Below are 11,732 nucleotides of genomic sequence, written 5' to 3' on the forward strand. Positions count from 1 at the left end.
GAGAGACCCAGTCTGTTACACCATGGGACCAGTCTGCTCTCTGAGAGGAGAGACCAGTCTGTTACACCATGGGGCAGTCTGCTCTCTGAGAGGAGAGACCCAGTCTGTTACACCGTGGGACCAGTCTGCTCTCTGAGAGGAGAGACCCAGTCTGTTACACCATGGGGCCAGTCTGCTCTCTGACAGGAGAGACCCAGTCTGTTACACCGTGGGACCAGTCTGCTCTCTGAGAGGAGAGACCCAGTCTGTTACACCATGGGACCAGTCTGCTCTCTGAGAGGAGAGACCAGTCTGTTTACACCATGGGACCAGTCTGCTCTCTGAGAGGAGAGACCCAGTCTGTTACACCATGGGACCAGTCTGCTCTCTGAGAGGAGAGACCCAGTCTGTTACACCATGGGACCAGTCTGCTCTCTGAGAGGAGAGACCCAGTCTGTTACACCATGGACCAGTCTGCTCTCTGAGAGGAGGACCCAGTCTGTTACACCATGGGACCAGTCTGCCTCTCTGAGAGGAGAGACCCAGTCTGTTACACCCATGCGGACCAGTCTGCTCTCTGAGAGGGAGAGACCCAGTCTGTTTACACCCGTGGGACCAGTCTGCTCTCTGAGAGGAGAGACCCAGTCTGTTACACCGTGGGACCAGTCTTGCTCTCTGAGAGGAGAGACCCAGTCTGTTACACGATGGGCCAGTCTGCTCTCTGGAGGAGAGACCCAGTCTGTTAACCGTGGGACCAGTCTGCTCTCTGAGAGGAGAGAACCAGTCTCGTTACACTGGCCAGTCTGCTCTCTGACAGAGAGGACCCAGTCTGTTACACCTTCTGGGACCAGTCTGCTCTCTGACAGGAGAGACCCAGTCTGTTACACCATGGGACCAGTCTGCTCTCTGAGAGAGAGACAGTCTGTTACACCATGGGGACCAGTTGCTCTCTGAGAGGAGAGACCCAGTCTGTTACACCATGGACCAGTCTGCTCTCTGACAGGAGGACCGTCTGTTACACACTGGGACCAGTCTGCTCTCTGAGAGGAGAGACCCAGTCTGTTACAACCATGGGACCGTCTTGCTCTCTGAGAGGAGAGACCCGTCTTACACATGGGCCAGTCTGCTTACTAGAGAGGAGCGACCAGGTCTTGTTACACCATGGGACCGTCTGCCTCTCCTGCGAGGAGGACCCAAGTCTGTTTACACACTGGGACCAAAACATTGAATCTTATAGGATCCGGCCAACTGTCTACGGCATTAAACACTTTCTGTGACTCTCTCTATACGTCCTCCCTATCTGAACTTACATCTGTCCTGTAAAAAAAAATGTTTTACTCAGATCTCACAAAACAAAATACAATTTTACCCTAGTAAAAAAATCCTAGAGGATTCCAATTAAAAAAAAAAATCCTATTAGAATTCAAAAGAAAATCCTATCAGATGTTGGAACCAGTCCTATTGGACTCCTAGAGGATACTATCTATAGGATACTAATATATACAATACAATCTTAAAAGATAGGTTCTAGAATCTGATAGGATTTTAAAAATGTTTTATTATTGGAATCCTATAGGATATTTGGACTAGGGGTTGGTTGACAACTCAACCAAATGTAAATCAAACCCAGCAGGCACAGCTTTTTCCCCGATGTCAATCACGTAATTAGGAGGCACAGTAACTAGCTGGCTTACAATTTGTAATGACGAGTGTGTTGTTGCAGAAATCAATAGGCCTATGCTCAACAAAATGAGGGAGGGGTGTGGAAGGGGGCTGCCATTTTYKTTTTTCTCATTTTGAGCACCTGCCCCCTGAAAGATCTGTGCMCTGTCCTGTCATGGACACATTCCAGTGAACTCCTGTGTGGGCAGAGGTAGAGAGACACACACACACACACACAAAAACACAGAGTGATGTGAAAGGCCATGTTGTCAGAGCAACACAAAGAGCTCTAGAGACACGGGAGAGGAAATGGTGGCAGGAACCAAAAAAGTATTCTACTTGTTGTGTCTCCGATGACGTACTCTTGATGTGCCAAACATCAGAGACAAAAGGTGACTTGGTGCTCTATTTCGAGGTCTGAGAGATAAACTTGTTTGGAAGGGACTTGTTAGATCTCTTCGGCTGGTATAACAGACAGTGCACCAAACCTTGTGATTTGGAGAAAACACAATTTCTCTGGATAAGATGTTTGCAATGTTAATGGAAAAATAGGTAGCAGCTGCAGATGAAAGTAGTTTTCTAATGCGTCATTTTTATTTCAGCACCTGAAAGTGAAAACAAAATGGGATACATGAAAATGTTTCAGTATCATTAAAATCAGTTGAACATGATCATGATGCAATACTCTGATCAGAGTTACACTACTACTTAATCCCACCATACAGCTGTTGAATTGACCCACCTGTTTCAGACAAAATCCCATCCCATGTATACATCTCAGGTCACCCCCATCTGAGGAATTCATCAAGACCACTAGAGGACAGTAGATTGTTGATGGCTGGCTGCCTCCCAACTTCAAAACACAGCTCTCTGGTCCTTATGTCCAGGGACACATTCATTAGACACCAAACAGAAGAAAATAGGCCCGAAACAAGGACGGTTAATCTGACACTTGACCAATAAGAAACTCTTCTTTTCGTTTTTCCGTTGCAAAATGTTTTATTAGGGTGTGCACTAATGCATATGACCCAGTTCTCTTCCATTCTCTCCCCGCAATTAGACAGGAGTACAACCTGTGAGGAGAGGATGTTACTGTGCATTAGGATCTATTCTTTACGATGTGATCAGAGACTTATTAACCRATGGAATTATATGCCTCTTAACATATACCCCTACACGTTTGACTTTGTTTTAGGATATCTAAATGATACCACGTGAATGGATTTAACGCTGTATATGTAGCTAACAGCAGCAGCATCTGGAAAACAGTGAAACAACTGGATACCAATAAATGGCAGAGTTGAGAAAAGGTTGTTTTTGATCGTTAAAGAACATAACTCGTTTTCACCGTTGTTTCCCAGTCCGTTACCAGTGGCTCCCAGAGGGCTCACATTAAGGCCTATATGGTTKAGGTTATTGTTTCCTCCTGACCCACTGATTCGGCTGTGATTCTGTTTATCACAGCACAAACACACGCATAGCCCCCCCCAATATCACCGTTGTTTCCCAGTCCGTTACCAGTGGCTGCCAGAGGGCTCACATTAAGGCCTATATGGTTTAGGTATTCCTTTCTGACATTTAAAATTGCTGTGATTTATTGAAGAAATCAGGCTGGCTTCTTCTCTCTCTTTTTAAATACACTTTAAATTATAACACATTTTTGTTGTTACAGCCTGAATTCAACATGTATTAAATATTATTTTATTTTTTTTTGCTCTCACCCATCTACACACAATACCCCATATAAACAAAGCGAAAACATGTTTTTAGAAATCTTCGAAAATTAAATAATGTCATTTTCATAAGTATTCACACCCCTGAGTCATTACATGTTAGAATCACCTTTGGCAGTGATTACAGCTGTGAGTCTTTCTGGGTAAGTCTCTAAGAGCTTTGGACACCTGGATTCTATGATATTTGCACATTATTATTTTACAAATTCTTCAAGCTCTTTCAAGTTGGTTATTGATCATTACTAGACTGCCATTTTCAAGTCTTACCATAGATTTGCAGGAACATTCAATGTCATGGTAAGCAACTCCAGTGTATATTTGGCCTTGTGTTTTAGGTTATTGTCCTGCTGAGAGGTGAATTAATCTCCCAGTGTCTGCTGGAAAGCAGACGGAACCAGGTTTCCTCTAGGATTTATCTGTGCTTACCTCTATTCAGTTTATTTTTACCCCCCCAAAAAAATCCCAAGTCCTTGCCGATGACAAGCATACCCATGACATGATGCAACCACCATGCTTTAAAATATGAAGAGTGGTACCTGGGGATTTGTTGGATTTGCCCCAAACAGAAAGAACATCATTTCTATACCACATTTGTTGCAGTTTTACTATAGTGCCTTGTTGCAAATAGGATGCATATTTTGTAATATGTTTTATTCTGTTCAGGCTTCCTTCTTTTCACTCTGTCAATTAAGTTAGTATTGTGGAGTAACTACAATGTTGATCTATCCTCAGYTATCTCCTATAACAGCAATTAAACTCTGTTTTAAAGTCACGATTGGCCTCTTGGTGAAATCCCTGGGTGGTTTCCCTCCTCTCCGGCAACTGAGGTTAGGAAGGACGCCTGTACCTTTGTAGTGATTGGGTGTATTGATACACCATCCAAGTTGTAATTAATAACTTCATCGTGCTCAGCGGGATATTCAATGTCTGCTTTTATTTTTTATTTTTTATATATTTTTTTTACTTTATCTATCAATAGATGCCCTTCTTTGCAAGGAATTGGAAAACCTCCCTGGTCTTTGTGGTTGAATCTGTGTTTGAAATTCACTGCTCGACTGAGGGACCTTACAGATAATTGTATGTGTGGCGTACAAAGATGAGGTAGTCATTCAAAAACCATGCTAAACACTATTATTATTGCACACAGCGTGTGACCACGCAACTTATTGTGACTTGTTAAGTAAATTTTTACTCCTGAACTTTATGCTTTCCATAACAAAGGGGTTGAATATTTATTGTCTCAAGACATTTCAGCTTTTCATTTTTTTATTAATTTGTAAAAATGTCAAGAAACATCTTTTTTTTTTTTATCTAAATTTAAATTAATTTTGAATTCAGGCTGTAACACAACAAAAATGGGGGGAAAAGTCAAGGGGTGTGAATGCTTTCTGAAGGCTCTGGTAAGACTTCAGGCAACAGCTAACAAAGATTTTTTTGTCATAACACAATTTATGAAAACCCTTGATAATATAGGCTACTACTGTCCTCTTCAAGCACTCAATTTATAATCACATTCAAATAATTAAATACAATGACAAATACGAACAGTACACATACCCGTTAGTCAGAGAAAATATAATTTGATAAAGAAAATAGACCTACAGGCCTTGACTGCCAATGCGATTGGCAGATGATCTATTATGATCTATATGACTATTCAAAACAACAAGGCTTTTTCACAGAATGGTAAATTATCTTCATCATAAATTAACAGACAAAGTGCCAAGCTAAGAATTAAAATAAATACACAGGCCCAAAATAGCCTAGAACAAAAAAACAAATGCAGCCGTCTGGCAGCTTTTACAACGGTTTGAATAAGAGAAGCATCGTCAACAATTATCTTTAATATTACTACTAYGTTATTATATTTTTTCCCAGCTTAAAGAATAATTATACTAGATTGTTTTGAATAGAAATATCACCAAGAATCATATTATTTGTTTGATAAACATATTGATATTTGTTATTTAAAACAAATGAAAACATAATTAACCATTTTTTGGTATCCGCAGAAAAATGACTAGCAACATTTGTTGCTTTAATTCAAAGTATAAATATTAATTCATTCCTAAGTAATCCTGTGTAATTGCAAAATTTYAAATCATGGACATTCTGTATGTTCATACAAAAACTTAAAAAGGGGTACTGTAGATATAGCTCACAAATATCTGAAATCACTTCATACAAATATTGGTTTACCAAAACCTCATAACATAGCCCAAAACGACCAATATAACCGAGAACCTGTATTTCTAATGAAATCAACCGTTCAATGGAAAGAAGGGCTCTCTGAAGTGAGCTAGGCTACATCTGTTGCGTAAGAGGGTATAGCATAGGCTTTGGTGACATCATGTGGTCACAAATGGCATTACATCTCATCCCCATTTGGAGTGGACTCAAGCACCTGCATCTCATCCATTTTCTTCACCAGGAATTATTACCTTTTTGCATTGTAAACATGGAATTAGTCATAATTATTTCCACAGGGATGCTCAGTCCTTGAAGCTAACTGAAATATAGGTGCGGGGTAGTTTACGTTTCTGTGSCGGAACTACTAATCTCAATCGCACTCCACGCTGCCCTTTCCCACCTGGACAAAAGTAACACCTATGTGAGAACACTGTTCATTGACTACAGCTCAGTGTTCAACACCATCGTGCCCTCAAAGCTCATCACTAAGCTAAGGACCCTGGGACTAAACACCTCCCTCTGCAACTGGATCCTAGACTTCCTGACGGGCCGCCCCCAGGTGGTAAGGGTAGACAACAACACGTCTGCCACAGTGATCCTCAACACTGAGGCCCCTCAGGGGTGTGTACTTTGTCCCCTCCTGTATTCCCTGTTCACCCATGACTGCGTGGCCAAACACGACTCCAACACCATCATTAAGTTTGCTGATGACACAACAGTGGTAGGCCTGATCACCGACAACGATGAGACAGCCTATAGGGAGGAGGTCAGAGACCTGGCCGGGTGGTGCCAGGACAACAACCTSTCCCTCAATGTGAGCAAGACAAAGGAGCTGATCGTGGACTACAGGAAAAGGCAGGCAGAACAGGCCCCCATTAACATCGACGGGGCTGTAGTGGAGCAGGTTGAGAGCTTCAAATTCCTTGGTGTCCACATCAACAACAAACTAGAATGGTCCAAGCACACCATAACAGTCGTGAAGAGGGCGCGACAAAACCTATTCCCTCTCAGGATACTGAAAAGATTTGGCATGTGTCCCCAGATGCTCAAAAGGTTCTACMGCTGCACCATCGAGAGCATCCTGTCCGGTTGCATCACCGCCTGGTATTGCAACTGCTCGGCATCTAACCGTGAGGCGCTACAGAGTACCCTCTGTAGCGCCTCACGGTCAGATGCCGAGCGTACAGCCCAGTACATCACTGGGGCCAAGCATCCTGCCATCCAGGACCTATATAATAGGCCACCGGACTATTACATTGACCCCCCCTCCATTTGTTTTGTACACTGCTGCTACTCGCTGTTTATTATCTATGCATAGTCACTTCACCTCTACCTACATGTACAAATGACCTCAACTAGCCTGTACCCCCACACACTGACTTGGTACTGGTACCCCCTGTATATAGCCTCCTTATTGTCATGTTATTGTGTTACTTTTTATTATAATTATTATTTTTCTTATTTAGTTCATTTGGTAAATATTTTCTTAACTCTTCTTGAACTGCACTATTGGTTAAGGGCTTGTAAATAAGGATTTCACGGTAAGTTCTACACTTCTTGTATTTGGCACATGTGACAAATAAAGTTTCATTTGATTTGCAAGACCACAAAACGTGTACATTTATAGACATCTTTGAAAAGCCAGTCAGGTAAAGAGCTTTTTGTCTTAAAGTGKCAGTGTTGTAAATTGAGACAGCTTATTCAAGCCTAAATAGCCAATAGGCAGAGGGTAGAATAATTGATAATCTGATTCTCTGTAATAATGGTATGGGAATAGTGCATTTTATTTTGTAAAAGTGGTTTCTTGCATCCAACAAGACAACGTTGTTCAGTCACCTCCTTGTCTGAAGGACAAGTGRATAAACAGGTTTAATGTTAAGCCCTGTATGCTTATTTTCAAATGTCTCATGGAATGTAGCCCTACATTGAACACCACACACTGGGTGCTACTGTAGGCTGAATGATAGATCAGCTATTTCCATGTTAAAATATTATGGGATGCATTTTCTCCATTGTTTTTGATAGTAGGCCACTCTGATAGGCCCTAAATTATTATCAAATAGTCACAGTAGCCTACTTGGACACTTGTTAAAACTGTAACTTAAAGCAGGTACAGCCTCAGTGTTCACAGTAAAACTGGAACTAAAGCGGATACAGCCTCAGTGTTCACAGTAAAACTGTAACTTAAAGCAGGTACAGCCTCAGTGTCACAGTAAAACTGAACTTAAAGCAGGTACAGCCTCAGTGTTCACAGTAAAACTGTAACTTAAAGCGTACAGCCTCAGTGTTCACAGTAAACTGGAACTTAAAGCAGGTACAGCCTCAGTGTTCACAGTAAAACTGTAACTTAAAGCAGGTACAGCCTCAGTGTTCACAGTAAAACTGTAACTTAAAGCGGGTACAGCCTCAGTGTCACAGTAAAACTGTAACTTAAAGCGGGTACAGCCTCAGTGTTCACAGTAAAAACTGTAACTTAAAGCAGGTACAGCCTCAGTGTCACAGTAAAACTGGAACTTAAAGCAGGTACAGCCTCAGTGTTCACAGTAAAACTGTAACTTAAAGCAGGTACAGCCTCAGTGTTCACAGTAAACTTCAGCTGGAAGTTGTACAGAATTTTCACAACGTTCCAAGTTTGACTCGGCAGACCTGAAATTTGGTCAGCGCTGAAAACTTGAGGTAACATTGGGTGTCGGAGATCTCTTTTCCTTGTCTTTGTGAGGTGGTGTGGAGCAACCTTACTTTTTAAATTTATTTATTCAAGAGACATCAAATACCAACATGCCTTTTGGATTGTGTTTTTATTTACAGTGTTTGTCTGAATTACAATAAAAATGTTTGAATTAATTGATTGAGATGCCTCCTCTTGGTGATTTCACTGGCGGACATAAACGACAGCTCATAGACTTCACATCCAGAACGGCACCCTATTCCCTATATAGTGCACTACTTTAGACCAGATCCCTTTGGCACCCTATTCCCTATATAGTGCACTACTTTAGATCTCAGACATGTCTTTGGATCCTGGATCAAAGCCCAAACTTCAGGATGGATATCAGGTCCAAAACAAGTATTGTACTATAAAGGGTCAAAAGCAGTGCACTATAAAAGGGAATACGTTGCCATTTGGGACACATCGTTGGTTGTCAGTGTTGTATTACAGTAGAGCTGACTCTGACCCGGACCCATCCAGTAGCTTTGGCAGAAAGACGGGGATCACCGCAGAAATATGGCCATTCTTCTTCTCCTCTCCTCTCCTCTCCTCTCAGTGACTCTCTCCTTTCTTGCCCACAACCTAGTCAAACAAAAACACAGCCGTGTGAAGAAAAAAAAAATTGCAAACAATTAAAACTATAAGTTTCCATCCAATTGTTCTAGAGATTTTCATACAAATATTCAAAAAATTTCCCAACAATCTGACTTGTTGCAGATAAAAACCCAGTGTGTGACGAGGTAGTGCAGACAAAATAAACTTTTCGCTTAAGTTTTCACGTASCGAATAAAGATAAATAATAAAATAAAACTGTAGCGTTAAATAGAGAATCGATCATCACGTCACCAGAATAAGACCCTCGATATTTATTGGAAAAGAGCATCAAGATCACTGCATTTTCACCACCCCTGTGAAGTTCATCACTTATTTAAATCTGTAGCCTAATAAACTGCATGGTTCCCCGAGTCCTAGTGGGAGGACCACACGCCATATCATTGCGTGACTCCARGTTTACTTCGATATGATGGTTATTATATTAAATATTTGCACATCAAAAAGGCATTTCACCACCATTTCTCGCATAATTCATTTTACCGACACAAAAAGATCCACCACGTCGAATGAACAAATTATCTGTCGGCATTTATAAAATTGTACCGAAACTACCCGTTTCCATGACAACTGTCCTGATTTTTTTTAAATGTTATTTTTTAACACGGTATGACTTTACTCTCAGAAAAAATGTGGATGGAAACGTGGTTATAGTCACATTATTTATATCATTGCAGATGTCATACAATCTCGACAAGGACATTGTGAACATACTGTAATAGACCGGTTCCGTCCAACATGAAATACTACTATAGCTGTCGGTAGAGGYCAGATCTTACCCGTTTGAAGTCRTTCATGTTTGTTGCTTGTACAGGGGTTCCGATAAAAGTAAGGTAGTTGATTTTAGTCGTCTCTTCATCACCTTGGTTGTTCTTCACRAACATCTGTTAGATCAAAAACGGAAGAATTTACAGATTATATCATTACAGGGGACACAACCAGTAGAAACTAAAGGATTTCACTTCACGCAGGTTTGGTTGGAAACTAAATTGCAAAATCAAGAAGTATTGAAACTCCCTATATGCAATAAGAGAGATTCTTTATATCACAGCTAGAGTGTAATAAACTGCAGTTGAACAGGAGGAAAGTAATACCACTTTTTGCCACTAGATGACAGCATTGTCCTATATTTACATAACTAATTACACCAGGGCTGCATCTCAATAGTTATAAGTGGCTTCCTCCCTCTCCTCCATCAAAAACAGAGTTAMAAAGGGGACAAGGGAAAGGAATTTCCTGAAAGGCTTAAAACTATATATATTTAATTTTTATTCATCGGTTATTTAAGAAGATAACTTTTTCAAGTGAGTCCAAGAAAGCGGTATATATATATATATATAGTTACACAGGAGACAACATAAAACATAACAATAAATGATATCGAAGTAGTCAGTTCGCAGATGCTCTCATGAACGAGCAGTGCATTGAACTCCCAAGTACCTTTGCCGATCATTTCAAAGTAACACCTTCGAAAACAGTCGCTACTTACGGTGATGCTCTGAACGTTCTGGAACTTGACGTATCTCAGTGGAATCAACCCGTCTTCCTTGAAGTCCTCCTCCGCCAGGTCCAGAGTCTGGGTGGCTTCGCTCCGCTCAGCGTCGTCAAAGTCCATGGAGCGAGGCAGGTTAATGAAAATCTTCACACACTTTGGTGCCTGGGCTGTTTGTAGGGAAGAAAAGGGATATACAGAATGTATGAGACAACAAGGCAACCCAACCTAGCATGGGGACTCAACACAACACATAGACTGTGATCATTCCAATAAAACACCAACATCTACTCAACGGGCAAAGGATGACATTTCACAGGCTTTTCTTGACTAAAATTAGACTGGTACGGGTGTTTTACTAGGAACGGAGCAACATTTATGTGCACCCAGGAAGAGTAAGGACTCACCGAAGTCAGAGGACTGCAGCTTCATTGAGTACAGCTTGACAGGCTGGTTAAAGGCCATCGTAACGAGGAGCTGAAGGGGGGAAAATATGGGTTAAGTGAGGAGTGTAACTACACACTGACACGTAAATCTACTAACACGGTTTAGTCTGCAGGTTGGCCTGAGGTAACACCAGCCAGGAAGACAGTTTAGCCTGCAGGTTGGCCTGAGGTTACAGAAGGTCCATCTTCCTGGCTGGTGTTACCTTCTGTAACCTCAGGCCAACCTGCAGACTAAACTGTCTTCCTGGCTGGTGTAACCTTCTGTAACCTCAGGCCACCCTGCAGACTAAACTGTCTTCCTGGCTGGTGTAACCTTCTGTACTCAGGCCAACCTGCAGGCTAAACTGTCTTCCTGGCTGGTGTTACCTTCTGTAACCTCAGGCCAACCTGCAGACTAAACTGTCTTCCTGGCTGGTGTTACCTTCTGTAACCTCAGGCCAACCTGCAGGCTAAACTGTCTTCCTGGCTGGTGTAACTTCTGTAACCTCAGGCCAACCTGCAGACTAAACCATCTTCCTGGGTGGTGTAACCTTCTGTAACCTCAGGCCAACCTGCAGACTAAACCATCTTCCTGGCTGGTGTTACCTTCTGTAACCTCAGGCCAACCGTCAGACTAAACTGTCTTCCTGGCTGGTGTTACCTTCTGTAACCTCAGGCCAACCTGCAGGCTAAACCGTCTTCCTGGCTGGTGTAACCTTCTGTAACCTCAGGCCAACCTGCAGACTAAACCGTCTTCCTGGCTGGTGTTACCTTCTGTAACCTCAGGCCAACCTGCAGACTAAACGTCTTCCTGGCTGGTTTACCTTCTGTAACCTCAGGCCAACCTGCAGACTAAACTGTCTTCCTTCCTGGCTGGTGTTACCTTCTGTAACTCAGGCCAACCTGCAGGCCAAACTGTCTTCCTTCCT

At 42.0% G+C, this 11,732-nt stretch overlaps 1 protein-coding gene across 3 annotated transcripts in view; it reads right to left on the reverse strand.

The window, feature by feature from the left end:
- Positions 1–8,343: 8,343 nt before the first annotated feature.
- LOC112070906 (thioredoxin-like protein 1) overlaps positions 8,344–11,732 on the reverse strand; it is a 15,421-nt gene continuing 12,032 nt past the window's right edge. For 2 of the 3 annotated variants that reach the window (XM_024138359.2, XM_024138358.2), the window contains exons 5-8: positions 10,786–10,855; positions 10,376–10,548; positions 9,666–9,770; positions 8,344–8,856 (exon numbers count right to left, since the gene is read on the reverse strand). In XM_024138359.2, coding sequence (XP_023994127.1) covers positions 8,827–8,856; positions 9,666–9,770; positions 10,376–10,548; positions 10,786–10,855 — 378 coding nt within the window. In that variant the 3' untranslated portion in view covers positions 8,344–8,826. The remainder of the gene's footprint in view (positions 8,857–9,665; positions 9,771–10,375; positions 10,549–10,785; positions 10,856–11,732) is intronic. The other variant, XR_011475682.1, reaches the window with a different exon arrangement.

This window comes from Salvelinus sp. IW2-2015, unplaced genomic scaffold (assembly GCF_002910315.2).
Source record: "Salvelinus sp. IW2-2015 unplaced genomic scaffold, ASM291031v2 Un_scaffold1457, whole genome shotgun sequence".
Taxonomy (NCBI): Eukaryota; Metazoa; Chordata; class Actinopteri; order Salmoniformes; family Salmonidae; genus Salvelinus; species Salvelinus sp. IW2-2015.